Below are 22,435 nucleotides of genomic sequence, written 5' to 3'. Positions count from 1 at the left end.
CAGGATATAAACTGGCCTGTGATTGAATTTTGACCTGTCCAGAGTCGGACCTGCCTTCAGGCATCATCAGCTTGGATCGGCTCCAGAACGCCGTGACCCTTAACTGGATAAAACAGCTGAGAAGATGTTAAAAATATCGATTTATTTTTCCGTTCTGTTTGTCTCTTTTGCCGTAGGACTAGAGACCACAGCACATTTGAGTGACCGGCTCTTTCTGCGCCCTGTTGGTGTGAGGAAGTTGTCGTTGCCATGGAGATGAGAGGGTTCGTGTTGGGCTGCTTGACCGTGGTCCTGCTCCTCCACCTCTCCACCGCCGCCTGGTCAGAAGGTCATCCGCCACCGCAGAGAGGCCCTGATGCCCAAGAAGAACCCAGGAGAACCTCACCCTACCTCACCCCCGACCAGCCGGTGGTGTTTCAACCACGTCTACAACATCAACGTCCCGTCCACCTCGCTCTGCTCCGTCGACCTCGACTCGCCCGGCAGCGCCGACCTCAAGCACAAGAGCGCCGCCCCGGCGGACATGCCGAGCACCGAGCACATGGACCACACGCTGGACGGCGAGAATCAGATCGTCTTCACGCACCGCATCAACATCCCCAAGCAGGCGTGCGGCTGCGAGCACCAGCTGCCCGACATCAAGGACATCCTGAGCCGGCTGGAGATGCTGGAGTCGGAGCTGTCCAGTCTGAGGGAGCAGTGCGGCAGTGGAGCGGGCTGCTGCGGAGCCCCGGTTACAGGTACGCCCGCAAACTTCACCCCGACCGGAGCGCATGCAGTGAAATGAGTTTATTCTGCAAAGTGGAATTTGTTTGCAAAGTGCTTGGAGCCAGTTGATGTCTGCGAGGAGAAAGGTTGTGTTTACCGGTTTTACACAGTGGAACGAATAAAACTCAATTTTAAAAGCTGCCTGAGGTGATATTTAGAAATGGAGGAACATATTCAAGACCAGGTAGCGCAGATTAGCTGCAGTTTTTATACGTGCCAACACTGATTTTCTCTGAAGAAAGCAAAAGTTAATCAAATTTATCTTCCATACTCTGATGCAGAAATGGATTTATTTAATCTTTTTCCCAACAGGAATCAGCTGTGCTGTTGCTCAAAGATACATACTTCACACTTTATACTTTTATTTAACAACAACTTGCATATTTAAGAATAGAAGTTAAGTAGTAACATACGACAAGATTTAATATATTGTTTAATTTAAAAAAGTTAAGAAAAACACCTGAATCAGACAGATAAATACCAACTATTTAAATATATACAGTCAGAGATAAGTGTTACAGAAGTGCACATTTAAACCATATTTGCATTTGTGGAACCTAAAACATTTAATCAATCCAAGTCCGACATAAAGGTTTTATTTAATGTTGAGGATCTCTTCGTATTGGCAAAGGTTTCTATGGATTTTAAAACTAATTTAATGAACTAACCAGACTTTAATCTCATTGAGAGGATGTTTTTTTTCTTCATCAATCCAGCTTATTTCTTGGAAGTGATGAGCAGCCACATTATGGTGCTTCAGGGAGCTGATGGGGTCAAGGGTCATGCTCAGGGACCCACTGAGGTGGCCTGTCCTAACCTCTAACCTCTAGGCCACCATTGCGCCTTGACCCGAGCATTGTTGATCTTCTCTCAATTGACCCTCAAATGCTGTAAAACAATCAAAAGGCCACATTTACTTCATAAAATGTCAATCAAGGCCTCGATCCAATGTGTGAATTTGAATCCAAGCATTGGCGATAGTGGTCATGATTTTGTTTCTGCCATCCAGGTGGGGGGGGGGGGTCAGGTCCATTTCAGTGTATTATTTTCTGTGGAAAGTTAAAGTGAAGTAGAGAGAGTAGCTTTGCAGCTCAACAGCGGGGTGGGTGTGGGTGGGGGGGAGAAGGTACTGAGATCTCAAAATTGAATCTGAAACACCATGATAAGTGGATATTCGTTCCTGCCCTCATCACACGGCCCATGTTGCCAATGTGATGCCAGTACACCACAAAGTGACTCTAGATTTCCAACAACAAGTCAGTCTCCAAGAAGAGCAGACTGTAACTTTGTCTCCTTTCGTACGCTTGTCCAGGTGAATTGTCCACCAAACCCTACTGCAACGGACGAGGGACTGGAGCACGGAGACCTGCAGCTGTGTGTGTGAAGCCGGGTGGAAGGGTCCGACTGCCACCGAGCCTGAGTGTCCCAACGACTGCAGGACCAGGCCGCTGCGTGGACGGACGGTGCGAATGCTTCGAGGGCTTTCGGCGGGGACGACTGCAGCATCGAGGTCTGCCTGCCCGACTGCGGCGACTACGGCAGCTGCATCGAGGGGGTCCTGCTCTGCGAGGACGGCTTCATCGCGAGGACTGCTCCCAGACCAACTGCCTCAACAACTGCCTGGGCCGCGGACGCTGCGTGGAGGACGAGTGCGTGTGCGACCACCCGTGGACGGGCTTCGACTGCTCCGAGCTCATCTGCCCCAACGACTGCTACGACCGCGGCCGCTGCATCAACGGCACCTGCTACTGCGACGACGGCTTCGCCGGCGAGGACTGCGGCGAGGTCACCTGTCCCGGAAACTGCAACAACCGCGGCATGTGTGTGAACGGCCAGTGTGTGTGTCAGACGGGCTACAGCGGAGAGGACTGCTCCAAGCTCACCTGCCCGAAGAACTGCAACGAGAGAGGCCACTGCTTCAACGGGAAGTGCATCTGCGACCCGGGCTTCGAAGGCGAGGACTGCTCCATCCTGTCCTGCCCCGACAACTGCAGCAACCGAGGCCAGTGCGTCAACGGAGAATGCGTGTGCGACATCGGCTACGAAGGCGAAGACTGCAGCGAGCTGTCCTGCCCCAACAGCTGCCAGAACCGCGGCCGCTGCGTCAACGGGCAGTGCGTCTGCGACAAAGGCTTCGCCGGCGAGGACTGCAGCATCAAGACCTGCCCCAAAGACTGCATGGGCCGCGGGGACTGCGTGGACGGCAAGTGCGTGTGCTTCGTGGGCTTCACGGGGAAAGACTGCGGCGAGCTGACCTGCCCCAACGACTGCCTGGATCGCGGGCACTGCGTGAACGGGCAGTGTGTCTGCCACAAAGGCTTCGCCGGCGAGGACTGCAGCGAGAAGACGTGTCCCAGCAACTGCCTGGACCGGGGCTACTGCGTGGACGGCAGCTGCGTGTGCTACGAGGGCTTCACCGGGTCGGACTGCTCCCTCCTGACCTGCCCGGGAGACTGCCAGAACCAGGGCCGCTGTGAGAACGGCCTGTGCATCTGCGACGAGGGCTTCATCGGAGAGGACTGCTCTGAAGGTGAGACAGGCCCATTGATCCACCAAGAAACTCGATAAACGATAAAGCTTTAGGTCAGAGGTCTGTACCCTTTAATCTCCTGAGTTGTTGCTTTTAACCATGCTTGCTTTTAGCCTTTTCAGCCAGAGGAGTTTCTTAAAACAAGTCCAATATGTACAAAAGAAAATAAAAAAACAAACACAGCCAAAAAAGGCTACAAAATTAAGATTTAGACTTAACTTCCTGACAGCTTCTGGAACTAAAGAATCACGTGTGGCACTGCTGGTTTAGGATAGTATGGCATTTTTGGAACGTGGAAAACTATGTATCTAGATAACTCATGATTACTTTCTTGTTAGAGACATCCGTTTTCATCCATTTGTACTTTGTTCAAGATAAATTAGGGCCCTCATTTACTCAATAGCGGTGCTCGAAGTCACCAAAAATGCAACTGTTTGAGCACAGCTTCCAAGGTGGAAACTTTTAAAATGCCGCTACAATGTTGCAAATAGTTTTTCAACACTTGTGACTAGATGGACAATAAGAACAATGTTTTAGAGTTGACAGTCAGCATAATAACAACCCATCTTGTCCATATCTGAATAAGAATGACTGTGAACTCGCAATTGTTATTGTTTATAGTGCATTGTTCTCTGCTTGAATATGCATATGGTTATATAACAGAGAAACTGTCAGTGCCATCCTGTGGCCCTGGCCTGCTACTGCTTTGTTTCAGAGTTTCTGCCATTTCTGTGTAAACAGACATCGTTTTCAGAACTTTGCTGTGTAATCGGTGAAACATTTCTTTTTACTTGAAACATCATGTAAATGTGGCCCAAGGCTGCTTCTATTTGTGCTAACTTCTCACTCTGATTTGATAGCAGTGGCGAAGAAACTTCAGGTATTTTAAAGGTGTCCCGCGTGTCTCTTCTTCTGACAGTGTTTGCTTTGGCCTCACAGTCATGGAGCTGTGGTTGAATTTAAGCTGCGTCTGCAGGTTTGATTAGCTTCCAATTCAAAAAGCACAAATTCTACAGTGTGCCTTTGTCCAGTTTCCAGAAAAAATATCTCATTAGGCATAACGTGTGACCCTTGATTATTTTTCCATTATGAGTACCATTGCAGCCAGGCCTCCACTTTATTATTTCCCTATTTAAAAACAAAAAAAAAAAAAACAAAAAACCCTATTTTCACAGTGATATCAAGGGTGTCAAACACATTTTACTTTGGGAGCCACAGACAGCCCAAGGTCATGTTAAGTTGACCAGTAAAATAATTATAATAACTGTTTTTCTTTTATTGTGACACAAAGAGAAAACACAATTGTCTATATCTTGCATGAAAACCAAACAGTTACTACCAGTTTAATCTCACAAGAAACTTTCCAAAAATCTGCAGTTCCAAACCATTTTTTCTTTGGTAATTTTCCAAGTTTTTTTAGATTCTATAAGTGTCTCGTTGTGGTTTTCTTTTGTAGTAATCCACAGAATTATGACTGACTACAGTAGTCGATATGAATGACAACTCCTGAGTGACTCTTCATAAACTTTACTTAGAGTCTGATCAGTGAAAAACCCCTGAGACAGTTTTAATCATCTCTTTACAGCCGCAGACAAAACTTTGCCTGTTTCCAATATTCTGTTGGCATGGAAAATCATTCCACTTATTTTAAGTGTCACTTGATGAGTGATGAGCTTTGATTTCCCGACCATTTGTGAAGCGATGACTGGATTTCTATTTGCTTGTGGAGAAATGTCAAAATGTGGTTTTTGGAAGCTACTGATTAGAAGCTGAATGTTGTCAACAGATGTTCAGATGAGATGATGCATGAAATAATGGAGAGCTATCTCCGTTTGTTTTATGTGGTTTGAGTAAATGTGTTTCCTTGGTTTACTTTACGTCATCACAAGTTCATCCCGTTTCCAGTGAGAGCAGATGAGTGACTCTCCGTGTCCCTCCACAGTGTCTCCACCCAAAGACCTGAACGTGGTGGAGGTCACCCCGGAGTCGGTGGGCCTGTCCTGGGAGAACGAGATGCGCGTGACGGAGTACCTCATCACCTACGTGCCCACGAGACCCGGGGGCCTGGAGCTGGACATGAGGGTGCCCGGGGACCAGAAGCTGGCCACCATTCAGGAGCTGGAGCCGGGCATCGAGTACCTGATCAGCGTCTACGCCATCCTGAGCAACAAGAGGAGCGTTCCCGTCACCGCACGGGTGGCCACACGTGAGTTAACGTCTCTGGGAGTCTGTGAGGACGGGATTACGACAGATGAACCAAGAACACTTTTTTGAAGTATAAGACAAATAAAGGTATTAACCTTTAGCTACTTGTTGTTTTTTACGAACTGACCCTGAAATAATTTCTTTAATGCTACAGCTCTCAGTGTCCACCATTCTTTATAAGTTTCTTTAAAAAGAGGAAACATTGTTTTCTTTGAAATCTTTTCAATTTGCTTGGTGGTTTGGCGGGCCTGATTGGAGCTTCTTGCAGCCCAGTTTTGGCCCACGAGCCTTATGGTTAATATCCCTTCTCTCTGATGTATGTCAGGCTTCTCTAAAGAAAAGAAGCGCAGTATCAAGTGTTTGGAGCTGAACGAATTATGGCCTCTTTTTCCTTTTTGTTCCAGATCTCCCGGAGCCCGAGGGACTGAAGTTCAAGTCGGTGCGGGAGACGTCGGTGGAGGTGCAGTGGGACCCCCTCAACATCCCCTTCGACGGCTGGAACCTCATCTTCAGAAACACCGTGAGTCCCTCTGTCTCTCCAGTGTGTGGTTGAACTCTGGAGCCCCTGTCTTTATCCTCGTTTTCCTCTGGTGGAAACCATATGTGATCCTCTTCCTCTTCACCGTACACACATGAGAGTCGTCCACTGGAAAACGCTCGAGCCGAGCCAGAAGGCGAAAACAGAGTAGTTAAAACTGTTAGCAAGCCCTGACAGCTCCAATGACCGTACAGCAGCGGCTGAATGTCACTTTGTTTAACGCTTTATTTTCCTTTGGGAGCGCTCATACAGACCTTTCCAAGCGGTGCTACTGGGATCCGCTCAAAGCCACACTCTATTAAACCCAACTCGCTGTCAGCTCTCGAGTCCAAACACCACCCAGAATGCTTTCATGTATGATTTAGCTGGGTTTTTTTTAACCTTCTTCTACACTTTCTGCCAGGACGGGGCTTTGTGGCGGTTGATGACTGCAGTGTTTTTTTTCTGTTGGGGGGGTTTTCTCTTGGCAGAAAGAGGAGGACGGTGAGATTCTCAACTCCCTGGGCCGCCCAGAGACCACCTTTGAGCAGTCGGGCCTGGGTCCGGGCCAGGAGTACGAGGTCAAACTGTCGGTGGTGAAGAACAACATGCGTGGACCGCCAGCCTCCACCAACGTCTTCACGAGTGAGTGTAGTCGGTCACGCCGCTAACCGGTTTACCGAGCTTTTGTTGGGCCGTGGTTTGGGTCCAGGAGGGTGAATGTATACTCTGTTTGCTGCTCTCACAACTGCTGCAAAGCTACAGGAAATAAAAAAACAAAAAAACAAACACAAGGTGGAGGAAAGAAAAGAACATCTGCTGAATTAGCAGCTGATAATCGTCTTGTTTGGATTTCCTCTAAAAAGGTTTGAAATCCCTTCCATTTAAGTTTCAGATGATTTTTGAACCGTTAAGAACAATACTTCCTGTGATGTATGGAAGTCAAGTGCAGATTTGTGTTTTATTAAACTGAAAGTTTCCATATGAGAGGTGAGATGAGGGTTGAGTAACTGTGCCGATCATTCCAAAAATGAAAGACACAAAGCAGATTACGGTGATATTTGTCGGAGAATCAATCATCCTCTCTTTTTGGCTCCATGGCTGCGCACGCAGGGAGCGTGACTTTCCAGAAATAGCGGCATAAATTGTCACTTGCAGCTGTGGAAGTGAATGCAAAGGCAAGCTGTCACCTTCAAACCCTCGTGCACCCCGCGTGGGATCACCGCTTCCCGGATGTGATTTATCCGTCTCGCAGCCCGTCGGTACAGGAAACAGCCCGACGCGTCAGCCCTGAGCGATTAGCTCATTAGCTGTCACTGCAGTGTTGTGATTTAGCGGGCGTAGTAAAAAGGGATTCGCAGCCGTATTGGCAGGTGAGGAGATTTCTCCGTCGCTGTTCAGACAATAAAGACTGAAGGCTTGTGAGGCTCGGAGGAGGAGATCAATATGTAGACAGAGCGGAGGAGAGGAGTGTGGATGGAGTCTGGAGGACGATCCAACACACAGAAGCAACGACATTAATTCAATTCTTTCTACCAACAGAAGAAATCACCCCTAATTAAAAAGTGTTAGCTAGCTGGTGACAAACTGTGATGGAGGTTCAACACAACTGTGGGAACAATTGTTGTTGTTTCAATTATTTCAGCCTAGAAACAACTTAAATAAATGCCTTTTCTACTTTTTTCTATTAATTGTCCCTCAAATAGGATATTATTTGCACATAAACGATGAACAGCAGATATTCTTTCTGCTGACCACATCGTTAGCCTCGTTAGCATAGGTGAGATTTGAATCATTTTAAATTAAATTAGTTTGTTAACAAGCTCTTCAAAATAAACTGTACTTGCAGTTTATTGATATAAAAACACTGTAAAATTATTTTAAGAAAAAATAAAACACTTTTGATCAGTTTTCCAGAACCTCTGAGAACATATTGTTTATGTCCATAAGGTCTCTGTTTGAAATGAAATTTTATGAAGAAATGCATTTATCTATCGATCTAAAAGCGTCTGACTGAACCCATTCCTGTGCTTTAGATTGTTTTCAGTCCAGTCAGCTCACAGCCGCCACACTGTTTATTTAATTTGCTCTCTAAAAGACTATTTCAGGCGCCCCAGTTGGAGGGTCAGCATTAAAACGCCGCTCCGAGTCTGGTTAAAGTTGTTAAAGGTGTGTTTTCTTTAAAAAGTAAAGCTGCGTGCTGAAACTGAAACCTGGACGACGCTCGCCCATTCAGGCCCTCGGGAGTTTTCTCTTTCAGCACGTCAGTTTGAAGCGGTGCTGCGGACGCTCGCCACATCGTCGGCTTCGGCTGCCGGCGGCTCCGTCCAGCAGCAGGTCTCCCATTATTTATGGTGTGAAAAAGTTCTGCATGGAAACACCGTCACACTCTGCACAGAACGCTGAGGCTGCTGGTTACTGGACGGCGATCCGACATGCAGAGTTTCACTAGAAAATAAAACATGTGGAGGGATGTAATGGTGCTTCTCATCATGGACACATATGTACATGCACACATGTTACTTTACACACACATACACACACACACACACACACACACACACACACCCACACACACACACACACACGCTCAGTCTTGTATTTCTATCCTTGTGGGGACCGTCCATTGACTCCCATTCATGTCTAGCCCCTAACCCTGACCCTTACCCTAACCCTAACCCACACCACAATAAAGCCTAACCCTAAAGAAATGTTTTTGCACTTTTACTTTTTTCAGTAACAACAACATGGTCAAGAACACTGTTTCTCCTCTTAGACCGGAAAAAGGTCCCCACAAGGCACGTCGTTTCACGTTTTGCTATCCTTGTGGGGACATTTGGCCCCAACAAGGATAGAAATCGAGAACGCTCACACACACACACACACACACACACCACACACACACACACACACCCACACAGTGAATCGATCAAAACATACCAATTTGCACACAGTCTCATCAGTTGCATGTTCAAACACATGTACACACATGCACCCCACACTCACATGGTAATGCACACGTACACACAACACACAGTTTCACTTGGTAAGACTACACTCTGTGCAGTTACACATACACACCACACACACTACAAACACACTTGCACTTGGTGACACTTTCAAGCATGCACACTACACAGATTTGTGCACATTTGCACACATATACAATTTTGCACACATTCACACTGCACACACATACACACACACTCATGCCCTCACACATACTCACTCACACTTGTGCACACAAAATCACACCTTCACAGCAATACACACATGCACACACATGTCATCGTACCCCCCAAGCATACCAATTTGCATGTTCTCTCACACACATCAGCATCATCTCAACACACCAGACACACACACACCACACCACACACACACCACACACACACACACACACACCCACACACACACACACATTCATGCATTTGCAGACAGACAGTGTCTAAACATACACACTCTTGCACTTAGTAATACAACACTCTATGCAGATACGCATACACACACACACACCACACACACACACACACACACACACCACACCACACACACACACACACACAGCAGTGGTGCTTGGATCAGGGGTTTGGAGTTCTTCATGTCACTCAGCTCTCCTAATGTCTCCCATTACACCAGCTTGTGAGAACACCCGTGGGATTTGCATGCGATGGAGCTAACTGTGTGAATGCAGTCTCTCTCTCTCTCTCTCTCTCTCGCTCTCTCTCTCCCTCTCCCGTCCCGGCTCATCATATGTAGGAGGCTGCAGTCAGTCAGGCAGTCAGACTCGGAGGGACGCCGGCCTCCCAGCGGAGCGGCATCGCCAGCCTCTCGCAGACAAATCTGTGTTAAGCTCACATGCAGATTCTTCTCTTTATCAGCGCGGCGCAGAGGGTTGACTTTCCCGAAGTCGCTTGCGTGTGACAAATCAATCCGAGCGGCGGTGAAAAGGCGCCCTTCATGGCGTTTGGGATTGGATCTGAAAATAGTTTGAATAACCTCCTGAATGCACCTGCACGGCTGAAGGGACTGACTGTGTTTACGCTTTCACGGCACGGCAGCTATTCTCAATGTGGCTTTGAAACGTCTCAGGAAAGGTTCATTCACAGGTTAGTCAGAATGGAGAATGCACAAATCAGCCAAAACATTATCACTTCTTTGATTTTTGACCTCTGGCCTGAGGCCACCTTTGAGAAATCTGCAATTTACACTGTTTATTGAAACTCAATCAGTCTTTACGATGTTTTCTGCAGATGTTAATGTCGCGATAACAATAAACTTGGACAATTCTGACCAGAGGAGATGAGAAGGTCACATACAGACGTTCCTCGAAGTGTCTGATGGCGTCGTGTGACGGTTCTCAGAGTTAGGACCTGCAGTGTTCGGGTTTTCCAGTCTTTCTGACGAGCTCCTCCTACTGCAGTGATCGACTCGCCCAGCCAGGTGGACGTCCGCGACGTGACCGACACCACGGCGCTGGTCACCTGGTTCCAGCCCGTGGCCGACGTGGACGGGGTCAGCATCTCGTACGGGCCGAGCTCCGACCCGGCTGACCGCACCGTGGTGGACATGTCCTCCACCGACACCCAGTACCACCTGGGGCCTCAGCCCGGACACCCAGTACGAGTGACCCTGACGGCCAGGAAGGCCGGCCGCAGCAGCGCCCCCGTCTACGAGTCCTTCGTCACAGGTGAGGAGGCGACTCTGGAAAACCCCCCTCCCCCTGGACGGAGGCGGGGCAGGTTTAATGAGGCGCTGTGGGAGGTGGGGGGCCGGACCACACAGGTTCCACTCAGGGCTGTGAGTTTACGAGGAGCCACGTCTCGATGAAGTGTGAACGTGGGAGTGAGCGTTTCCCCAACCGCCAAACGCAGGATGTCTCAAAACGCCCTAACAACATTTATGCTTTATTGTTTAGAATTTTTCAGATTTGATGAGAGGAAACACTAACAATCACACATCAATCAAAATGTGCTGATAATTGTTGAAATAACTTTTCCTGTGATATCTCACTTGCACTGTTCTGAAAGATTTCGTTTTCAAGTAAATCGTGACAAAAAATATCTTTTCCTCCTTGGGCCAAGACATTTTCATTGATGTGTCATTCAATCCCTCCAGTTTTTGAAGATGGGTTTTAGAAAAGGGTTTTACAGTTTTAATTTAAGAAAATGACAAAGTTGTTTGCATGTGTCTACAATAAGTAATTATCCCCCAATCAAAATGGAAATGAGCTGAAATCAGGGTTGTCGAGTTAACGGTTTATCTTCAAAAAGTAAAAGAAGATGTCCTGATAATTTACTACTTACTTGATAATTAGAAGTAATTAATAGAAGTGGAAAAGAGGAACATGTTCTTTTAGCTGAAGTTCCATGTGACTGGGAGGAAGATGCTCTATAAATCCATGTTCCTGCTGCAGACCTGGACGCTCCCACAGACCTGCAGACGGTGGAGCTGACGGACGAGAGCATCACCCTGGAGTGGAGGAACAGCCGCGCCGAGGTGGACAACTACCGCATCAAGTACGGGCCGCTGTCGGGAGGCGAGCACGGAGAGCTGCTGTTCCCGCCGGGACCCAAGGACTCCACGCAGGCCAAGATCACCGGTAACACACCTGCACACAGTCACACTGACGCATGGGCCGTTAGGAGTCTCTGCACAGCTTTCAACCACATTTATTCAGGTCATTCAGAAATTAATAATTGCAGAAATGATCTCAGAAATCATTAAGCAAGCAAGACAAAACCAAAAGCACATGAAATAAAGGAGGGTAGAAAGAGAGGACGAAAGCAGAAAAGAGAGATCCTTAATGTTTTTAGTAATGATAATAATGCTAATAATAAGGCCCTGTTTGCACAGCAGTGATTGAAGTGAAAACGGTTCGATCTTGTGTTTTTGTGCAGAAGAAATATTGAATGTGGTGCACATGCACGAGGAGCAGCATTTCAGAAAAGTTACGTTTTCCCCTGTTTCCACGGTGACGGAGTCGGAGCGTTTTCAAAAACAGACACCCAAGACACATCGATGGTTTTCCGTTTCCACTTAAAAACGTTGCCGTGTAAACGTGGCAACGGGAGTAATAAAGGTAATCTGTTTGCTTCTTTGAAGCTTCCAGAGTTTCATCCTGGCAGAAAGTTAAAGATTCACAACTTCCTGTGTTTTGACTCAAAATGACAGCATTGTGTTCTCTCTTTGCATTTACTCAGCTATTAGCTCTTGAATAACACGGTGATTAAACAGTCATAAGACTCCAAAACCAACATTTGAAGTGACGGTGAGAAATGAAGCACATCCGTGAATGTTCAGCCAGTAATGAAGCCGTCCCTCTTGTGCTGATTGCGGCGGAGTGAAAGAGCTGTCTCACTCTGGTTCTCACATCGGCTCATTACCACTTTGCATCCGAATGAACAGCGGAGAGAGTTTAAAAAAAAAAAAAAGATACAGTGTGGAGTGTTTGGTCTCCTAATTCTCGGGGCAAGTGTCCCTGTTCAACGCTCGGTGTTACGTTCAGCCTGCTCATTTTCCAAATGGGCTCCCTTTGTCCCGCGTCGTGAAATGTTTGCCTCGTCCACAAAAGACTCCACTTTATTAGAAAACCGCCCAGGAGGGGTTTTTGGCATTCAGTCGTTAAACCCACCAAAAGCGGGGTTTTTTTTTTTACTCGTTTTCGCCGTTCTGCACCGCTGACACCATAAAGCTTCCAGGCGGATGTGTGTGTGTTTTTAACTTGGAAGTTAGTTTCTGCTCTACATGCCGCAGTGTAGCAGCATTAAAACCATGAGAAACATGAAAAAAAACACCCCCAAAACAGGCTGGTTGTGTCTTTGTCTGGACCCCGTCTTTGTCCTTGGGAGGCCCATCCCGCGGAAATAAAGCACTGTGTCCATTCAGCTGACGCCCCCCCCCCCCCCCCCCCCCCCCCCGCCCCCGCCCACCCCACTCAGCTCCACACACACCTCAGCACTTCTTTCACACACTTATTATCTGTAATTGCCTTCACGCTCGTGATTTTATTGATAATGAGTTTCCTGGGCATTAGGTGTAATTTCATGCTGCAAGACTCGGAGTGCGATGACCTCTGTGGGAGTTAATAAAGGAATTAGAGGCGATCAGTCCTGGAGAGGGCTTAATTGTGGAGACCAAAGGGCCCCTGGAGCCGGCCGTATCATAGCAAGGAGCGTTCCCGCTCCGCGACAAGGGCCCTATAGATCCATCAATGCAGAGCGCAGCGGCGGCGCTCCGCAGAGCCACAGGCTCACCATGAAACGCAATTAGGCTGCAATCCATTGTGCAGTCAAGCCACAAGAGAGCATTTCTGTGTGTGTGTGTCTGTGTGTGTTTGCCAAAGGCACCGGAGCCATTAGCCGAAACAGCTGGCCACTTGACTACAGGTTCCCAACTCTATTCGCTGACTCCTCGCTGCATTTCTACAAACAAAACAAGCAAAAAAAAAAAACCCTCCGTCTCTGTTTCATGGCCTGTTTTAAGTCTTGAACGGCTCTGCAGGTCTGAGACCCGGCACGGAGTACGGCATGGGAGTGACGGCGCTGAAGGACGAGCGGGAGAGTCTGCCCACCACCACCAACGCCGTGACCGGTGAGACGCCTTCACAACACTGTGTGATTCAGGAGAAACTCATCACTTCAGCCAGATTCCCGGATCTCATTAGTGTGAAGAAACAAACACCCTCATTAATCTGGGAAAAACAGAGGATTTATTGAGTTTATTGGAAGACTATAACACACTGTAACAGCGATCACAGGAACGCCAATGACCCGCAACGGAAACTCTTCCTTCCTTTAACTTTGCCAAACTTCTCAGATGTTTCCTGGAACCTGCAGTTTTACAGGATTTTATTAAAGCGTCTTCTCAGTTTGCTCCACACACGGATCTTCTGTCTTGCTGTTTTACTCAGTTTTCCTCACAGAGATGCAGCTTTTTCATTTTCACACATGTGCAGACAACAACCCACACCAAATATTCATGTTTTCATCAAGTGTCAGGACTTCAGTGACAAACCCCGGTCTCCCCCTCCCTCCGCCAGCCCTGGACGCTCCAGAGACCTGACCGTGACGGAGGTGACGGAGACCACCATGACGCTGGAGTGGAAGCGTCCCCGGGCCAAGCTGGACTCCTACCGGCTGGTCTACGTCTCCGCCGACGCCACAGGGCCGAGGACGTGGTCCCGGGCGGCGCCGAGTCCCACACCCTGAGGGGCCTGACGCCCGGTGCTGTACACCTCAGCATCTCGGCGGAGAGGGGCCGCAGGACCAGCGTGCCCGCCACCATCTCCGCCCCCACAGGTCAGCGCCACACACACAAACACACACACTTATAATTATTTTGTGGAGACTGGTGGAGAAGCGGACGCTGTGATGAGTGCAGCTCCTCCAGCACTTACTGGCAAAGTGGTCTGAGTAGAGAAGACGCGTTAAGTGATGTGGAAATCCGATTTGGTCCACATACCACCAGAGCGAGGGAGACTTGGCGTGCGGGACCGCCGGCGTCTCGCAGCCCGCCGTTTCCAGCAGACTTCGAGCTGGTGGCGCAGGGTTAAACAACACGAGAAGTTCTCATTAACCACAGGTTCATTTTTTTTCTGTCCTTCAGTACTGCAGCCAAACCGAAGCAATGAATTGAATTCATTGTTAGCTTCTGAATGTAAGTCACTCTCTACCTCCCCCATCCAGGCTCATTTATAGCAGTGGGATTTTCCTTTTTACCCCCCCCTGCTAGTTTCCCCCCTTTTTTTCAAAACTAAAACAAATGAAGACAAATGAGGTGATTGTGGCACATTTTCATGCCTCCAAGCCAAATATATTTCACGAATAAACCTTCCTGTTATGCAATGTTTGCATATTAAACGCATGGCTGTGGGCGAAAATCGATACAGCATGAGGGGAAAGTTTGAAATAACTTTGCTGCATTTTTTGGAGGATTGCACAATGCTGAAGAGAATATATATGTGTGTGTGTGTGTGTGTGTTGTGTGTGTGTTGTGTGTGTGTGTGTGTGATCCAGTGCCATTTGAACACATTAAGCCAATTCCTGCACACAGCGTGCTAAATCACACGCTATCAGACTTCCGTGGGATTTTAGGTGATCGACTGAGGTTCCATTTACACAACAGTGTTTTCAAGTGAAGACGGAAAGCTTTCGTTGTGTTTGGATCTCCGTTTTCACAACAACAGTGCTTGCAGCCACGAAAATGCAGCAGAAACCTGTAAAACCCAGCTGCAGAAACAGTTGTTCTGCACATGGTCAGTAGATGAACAGCAACAGTGTTTGCCTTCAGTGCCAGACTCGGTGCACGTGTGTAGTTTCATTAGAAAGACAGACAACAGCATCACTAGTGGCCTGGAATGCTGAGTGCTTCATTTTCAGTGTTTCTGCCGTTTCTCTTGGAGAACAGGCATCATTTAGAAAACCTTTCTCAAACAAAAACCCAGAAATGGAGTATTTTTTAAAAAAAAGTTCCACTTTGGGGGGTTTCTTTGGAGTTCAGTGGCTCTGAGCACCGTTGTCCCGTAAACTGACTCCCAAAACGCTAAAAAGGTTTTCTGTGCTAGCTGGAAATAATCTTCAAATGAAAATCTGATATAATGATAGCTGAGTGTTTGTGTTTATTATTTGTGTCTGTAATGGATGCACAAACACACACACACACACACGAGTTTTCAGCTACTATATTAGCCTCATCGCTGGATTGGTGTGTGTGTGTGTGTGTGTGTGTGTGTGTGGTCTCATCAAGTATTTGAATGGCTGAACAGACAGAGATAAAATGAGAGAGAGAGAGAGAGTGTGTGTGGTGTGGTGTGTGTGTGTGTGTGGTGTGTGTGTGTGTGTGTGTGTGTGTGTGTGTGTGTGTGTGTGTGTGTGTCTGGGGGATTGCGCGGACATGTGTGCGCCCTGCGTATTGTTCATTCATGTGATAATTGTTGGCGTGAGCCCTGCTCCCCTCTGGTTTTGTGCGATTTGACCGCGATGAACTGCGGGCTGTGTCAGATAAAAGCCCACATGCTGCGACTCCTGTTCAAACAATGTCTCCGAAATAAGCCCCCCAGAAAAAAAAAAAAACAAAACCACACACACACACAGAAACCACACCACACCCACCCTAATCCACGGACTCGACCCGATCCGCAGACTTTACGTCTCCAGACACGGAGCGCAAACATGATCACGCTCGGTTTTCCAGAGGGGGCGAGGGGTAAAAAGGCCGTGGGTGTGCGTGTGTATGTGTGTGTGTGTGTGGGGGGGGGCTTCTCTTGAACTTGACAATCATTGGGAAGGAAGGGTTAACATCCTGATCTGCAAACACCGTGCTAACACGAGTGTCTGTCAACTTCAGGTTATTTACAGGTGGAATTAAATGCGAGTTAAACATGACAAACTGTACCATACCCTGCTGCCCAAATACCAAAAACCCCTTTTTATGGTTCATTTTTGATTTATCAGACATTTTTTTTCATCAGACTGTCGGCAGATGAGATGGTGAAAAATAAAAAAAGCACGTAGGCTTTCACCACCTCAGCAGGCTCAGTGCTGCGGCTCAGAGCGAGGTGCTCGACCTCCATCACTAGCGTTTGGGTTTAGCTTCCAGAGTGAGGTTGGGGAGTGAACCACCAACCATGTGACAGGAAGAAGATCCACTCTACCAGCTGAAACCTACCAGCTCTACAGCTCCTGCCGGTGATTTGGTTTCTGGCTGAACGCGGCGCCGGATTCTGTTTTATTCTACGAGCTTCCCGTTGGCTCGTGGGACCTCTGGAGATGGTCGTGCATGAATGTCTTAACTCTCCCCTGAGAGCTGGAGAGCTCGGAAAGCATGAACAGACAGAAAGATCAGCGTCCTGCATGCATGGAGGCGATCTGAGCTGCAGCGTCCTGACGGTTACAGACGCTGCCTCGGCCTCCAGACTAACACATGACATGCTGCTGCTGCTGCTGCTAATCCATGAAGGAGTGTGGATCAAATGGAAGATATCTGGATGATATCTGGGGGGATCATTTGATTGTCACATGTTTCTAACTGCATGAGCTGAAAGCATTCATTAAGACCCACAGTTTTACTGATTTTATTGGTACTGTATGTTACCACCAATAAGAATCGTCATTTTTCTTGATTTTCAATCAGCTGAGTACTTGTTCAGTATATGAAGAGCCTGTTCAGAGCAACTTAAACCAAACATTTTTTTATTTGACTCTATGGTATAACACTATAATATTAGTTACTAAGTTTGTCCCAGTTTAGAAAGGGTTTCAATTGCAAAAAGCGTTGTTTTTGCATTTTCATTTCAGAAAAGTTTTGCTTTTTCACGCCTCAGTTAATCCAAAGCTCACTTTCATTTTCATCATAAAATGACTTCATATTTTTGAGGGAGGAATCTATATTAACCTTACTACTTTAATCAGCCACGACTTTGTAAAATGTTTTTAGTACATTATTTCAACGTTAGTGTATCATAAACGCTTTGTTAGCGTGATATGATTCTAATATCCGACTGCATTAAGTAAGTTTTCTGACGACTTCTTTCAGTTGATTTGAAGTCGTACACTTAAAGAAAAAGACCTCTTCAAATTAAACTTAGCTGAATATTTTCAAGCATGTACAACCCTGTGAACAATCTTTCTAATGTCATGCGACAGTGAAAAGCTATTTAATGCTTTTTTTCTTAAATATTATTAGTTTTAAGCCCAGATTTGGCTTTTATCTGGTATTGTGATTCTGGTAATTGTTAAAGTTTTGTAAATTTAACTCTGCATTGCTGACTCAGATCTTTCTGGACCACCATCATCATCGATCATCGTCGTCACATCATGCAGTAAATGCACTTTCCCGGTCCATGTGTCTGTCTCTGATCAGCTGATTCCAGCAAAGCCCTCCCACCGCCGCCGCCGCCGCCGCCCCCACCCTGCCCCACATGGCCATTACATTCCTGTTGTCTCCCATCCCATTTACTCTGCACTCAGTGAAAAGAGGATAATGGGAGCCTTGATGTTTACCTGTACCATCTATCTCCGTCTCTTTCTAATCTGCTCTCTGAATGCTTGCGCACACACAATGGGCTCCAATTACAGTCCGCCGCACGTGGCTCCGCATGGCAACCCCTCCCCCCCCTCCCCGAACCCCCAACAGGTCTGAAGTGGACAGCGTACTTCTGCCGCACCGGCCGGGCTACGCTGCAACCTTCCAGTGTTAATGGCTCATTCACGGCCATTAATGCCACGCAGGCTGCATCAGCATGTCCGCCCGCCGCTCTCCCTCTTTACGTCTTCCCACTTATATGGTAATGCAGAGGAGACGGCTACAGCCAGCCGCCGATAATGAGCCTGTTTGTTCCCACCGGCCTTTTGTAGTGGAAATAGAGGGAATATTTCCACTCCACACAGAATGAAGGCCCTCCTCTCTTTTTCTCTCTTGACAGCAAAATGAAATGATTGAAATACAAATGAGAGATCATCGGTGTCGGACCCTTTGTTGCAGATGGACTCGTTCACAGAGTCGTGTCTTTTTTGCGTTATACATGCTGCCGTCTTCAAGCGCGTGAGTTTTTGTTTTGGTGGGTTTGATGGAACATGGAGCCAATTCTGAATCTGTGAGTGAGTCATGTTTACACATTTTCCCACATTTCTTTTAAGCATAGAATGTCAAATTATGGACAGGCAGGCAGGGTTGGAAAAGTTAGTACAAGCTACAATGACTTCCTGTGGTGATCGATAACGAGTAGCAACCAATATGCATACTAGACGTAGCAAATCATCTAAAAAAACCCCTAAATATTAGAATCTCAAACTTGAGTCTTAACTCCCTTTTAATGGTGAATGGTTTTCACTTATATAGTGTTTTCCCAATCGTCAGTGACATTCACCCATTCACACACTGCCATCCACGGTGCTCAGTCCATCCATCGGCCGCAGTTTGGAGTTTTAGTAAAGGACGCTCCTACATATAGAAAGATGGGGAATCAAACCAACAACCTTCTGATTGAGACACGACCACTCCACCGAGCCAAGCAGCAGCTGCCCCACGAGGCCCGCGGTCCTGTTTGAGACGTCTGGTTTTCAGAAGTGGAAAATGTAACATGTCTTGGTTTGAAATGTTGAGTTTCTATGCAGGGTGTGAAGCGGTGCGCCGTGCCGCCGTGCCGCCGTGCGGCAGCCATGAGGATCTGACCGTCTGCTCACTGTGTGTTGTTGCTGTGTCTGTCGCCGCCCAGAGGAGGAGAAACCCCTGGTGACCAACGTCACCATCAGCGACGTGTCGTGGGACAGCTTCCTCTTGTCCTGGTCCTCGGACGACGGTGCGTTCGAGGCCTTTCTGGTCGAGGTGACCGACGCCGAGACGGGCGCCGAGTGGCAGAACCACACGGCGTCCGCCGACGCTCGCAGCCTCGCCATCACCGGCCTCTCCCCCGCCACCTGGTACAGGGTCAACCTGTACGGGGTGTTCAGGGGAATGCCCGTAGAGCCCGTCTTTGCAGACACCATCACAGGTATCCCCGCCGCCACTGCCGAGGCCTCGCCCCGTCCGCCTTCCTCCTGCTGCGCTCAGCCGATTAACCAGCGCTGCTCCCTCTGCTCTGTCTCTACACCGTCAGCTTCCACGTCCTGCAGTGACAGGATTCTTTCTGACTTTATCGGTTTGACCTTGAAACGATGAGAGCAAGTGACTCACACTTCTGTCAGGAACCTTACGTTTGTGGTCTCTCTAACAATGATCTGTCGAGCTTATCATCCTTTTCTTTCTTATACTTACGACTTTGGTTCTCTAATTAGTGTGATTGAGGCGTTCCCTGAAATGAGTCCCCGTCTACAAGGCAACCATTTCAAGTGAGAACACAAAACCTTTGTTGCATTCCGGTTGCCTATTTACAAGACAACGGTGGACAGAGCCACTGAAAACACAAGTTTTGGAAGCAGACCTTTTCAAAGTTTTTCAGGAATAGATGTCAGAAGCGTCACTACCTGCACACCTCAACCGCCACAAACAGTTCTGCTGCTCATGCTAACTTCATCGTTTTCAGTTTTTTTTCCATTTCTGTATAAACGCGAAACTTTTCTGAAACAACAAACAGTAAATGGAACCCAAGAGTCTGACTCATACTAATTAAAGAACCACGGTTATCTAAAGAACCTCTGTTTTTCCCTTTATTCTTAAGATGTTAAATGAAATGTTTTTTTCTGGTCATGTTTCTAATCTTTCTGGGTCTTTGCTTCCATTATCTTTAAGCTTTTCCCTCAAACATTCAGTGAATTTTAATTCATTTTTACAGAAAACATTTACTTGTTGAATGTTTGCGACTAAAACTTCTTTTAGTGTTCCGTTTGCTTCAATAGGTGAAACCAAACCTCTTGTGTTTCTTTATTTACTCAGACTTTTTTCCTTGGAAAAACCTTTAAATGACGAATATTTGTGACTGAAACGTCTCGTCTGTGGACATTTTGTTTTGATGTTGCTCTTCTCTTCGGTACTTTAATAGATTCTTGTGCTTTCCCACACTTTTTAAGCTTTTTCCCTACATAAAGTGTCTTTTTTTTAGGTACTTACTCACATATCGATGAAAATGAGGCAAAATAATTGTTGTTTTGATAGATTTTTGCAGCTGGAGTTTCTTGTTTGTGGATCTTTTCTTTATCTCCTGCTGAGACATTTCAAATCACCCACTCAGCTCTCATTTCCTGAGCACAAACTGTTTACCTGCATCGCTGAAAGAACATAAAGACGTTGACTGATGGGCTGCAGGTTACTCCTCACAGAGTAAACAAAATCTCCTCCCAGACGAACGATCCCAATCCTCCAGACTGCTCTTTCCTCCTCGCTCCGTCCTGCACATAGCCAGGGAGACGGACTCTTTCAGTCTGTCTGATCCACGTCTGACCCGTCGGCCCGCCCGTTGGTACGAGTCCAGCCTGCAGCAGCACCTGGTCTGTTCAGCGATCGGGTGAAAAGCACATAAAATAGATAAATTCCAAAAAAAAAAAGGTCAGCGCGCTGTTTAAACGGTGAAACAACAGGTGCAGCGGAGTCTCCGCCCAGCGCGCCAATCACAGTCATTATCAGTGATTAAAAAGCTGTAAATCACAGTATGCGCCTAATGAGAGGGCTGTAAACAGTGAAGACAAAACAATACAGCTTTACAAACACCAGCCACACACAACAACAGCGGAACCTGAGGAAAACTTCTACCCAGACAGGAAGCACAAAAACAACCTTCTTTTTTTTTCTTTTTTTTTTTTTTTAAATAATCGTCTGCATCTTTTCTATCATCATCATTCAGCGGTTCACTGATGAGAATCAGTCAAGTGGAAGAAAGATGGGAGGACTGACAGAGCGGAGGAAAAAAAAAAAAAGACCCCGAGGCGCTTTTGTCACTTTGTGTGAGGCCTCTCGTCTGTATGCATCCCCAGCTCCCTCCAGCCTGGACCGCTCTTCATTCTCATGCTGCCATTGCCCCTGGGCTCTGGTGCTGGGGTGCCAGGGGCTTCTGGGGCCACGCCGAATATGGCATGCGCTCAACACCGCCCCATTGTCTGCATGCTAATCGCGCGGCGGAAAAACCATCCGAACATTTTTCATTAGCATCGCTTAATCCATAAAACATTCCCAACTTGTGAATAACAAGCGCCGGCTAATTTGATCACGTTATGCGCGGCGGTCGCTGATGGACCGGAGGGAGGAAGGATAAGAGATGGAAAAAACTTTGATTAACAGAGTGAGCGAGAGAGAGAGAGAGAGATGGAGCCACAAAGAGATGAGGCTGGTATCAAACCGGAGTTATCGAGCCTGGGTTCGGTTCGCAGACCCCCCCTTCTCAGGAGGTCCTCTGGCGCCGACGTACCTCCTCCAAACACAGAGCTGGGATTGTGTTCCCTCAGGTCTGGAGGAGGAGGAGGAGGAGGAGGAGGAGGGTGGAGGGGTGAAATCAGTAGCGAGCTAGCACATGTTAGCTGATGGACGCGGCCCTCCCTCTCTTCCACTGACCAGCTAAAGCCGCCCGGCGGCTAATGAAGAGTGACAGCTCCCTGGGATTTGTCTGCTCCGCTTCTCATTTCCACTGCTTCTTCTCACAACAAATGCCTCACGCTCTTTACCCCCCTCACAAAAAAAAAAAAAAGAAAAGAAAACTCGGGGTTTGAGGCGAGTTCAAGGACCCCTGAGACCCTCACATTTGGTGTTGTGTTTTAATGAGCAGTGGCGCTGGGCTTTATTGAGCCTTTTCCCGAACCCACTTATATCTGCTTCTATCCAGACTGCTTTAAAAGCCTCCGTCCGGTCCGTGCATCCATCTGCACAGCTTCCGGAAGTTTCTCTGGCTAATTAGCTGCAGCGGACTCATCCTCTGGAGAAACGGAGCTCTTTCTCCAGCAGCTGGAGGCTCCTGCTGTCTTTCAGCCCCTCTTCCTATCACTGCCATT

The 22,435-nt window shown here is 47.5% G+C and overlaps 1 protein-coding gene across 1 annotated transcript in view; it reads left to right on the top strand.

Moving 5' to 3' along the window:
• The first annotated feature begins 249 nt into the window (after nt 1-249).
• LOC115398090 (tenascin-like) overlaps nt 250-22,435 on the top strand; it is a 34,099-nt gene continuing 11,913 nt past the window's right edge. The window contains 16 exon segments of the mRNA XM_030104731.1: nt 250-320; nt 322-740; nt 2,081-2,116; nt 2,119-2,206; nt 2,208-2,250; nt 2,252-2,348; nt 2,351-3,298; nt 5,241-5,504; nt 5,908-6,023; nt 6,512-6,665; nt 10,444-10,710; nt 11,437-11,622; nt 13,524-13,620; nt 14,062-14,180; nt 14,183-14,320; nt 19,237-19,512. Of these exon segments, the coding sequence (XP_029960591.1) occupies nt 250-320; nt 322-740; nt 2,081-2,116; nt 2,119-2,206; nt 2,208-2,250; nt 2,252-2,348; nt 2,351-3,298; nt 5,241-5,504; nt 5,908-6,023; nt 6,512-6,665; nt 10,444-10,710; nt 11,437-11,622; nt 13,524-13,620; nt 14,062-14,180; nt 14,183-14,320; nt 19,237-19,512 (3,319 nt within the window).

The sequence above is a fragment of the Salarias fasciatus genome, chromosome 12 (assembly GCF_902148845.1).
Source record: "Salarias fasciatus chromosome 12, fSalaFa1.1, whole genome shotgun sequence".
In the NCBI taxonomy this organism is placed as follows: Eukaryota; Metazoa; Chordata; class Actinopteri; order Blenniiformes; family Blenniidae; genus Salarias; species Salarias fasciatus.
This window is presented reverse-complemented; position numbering and strand designations above follow the sequence as displayed.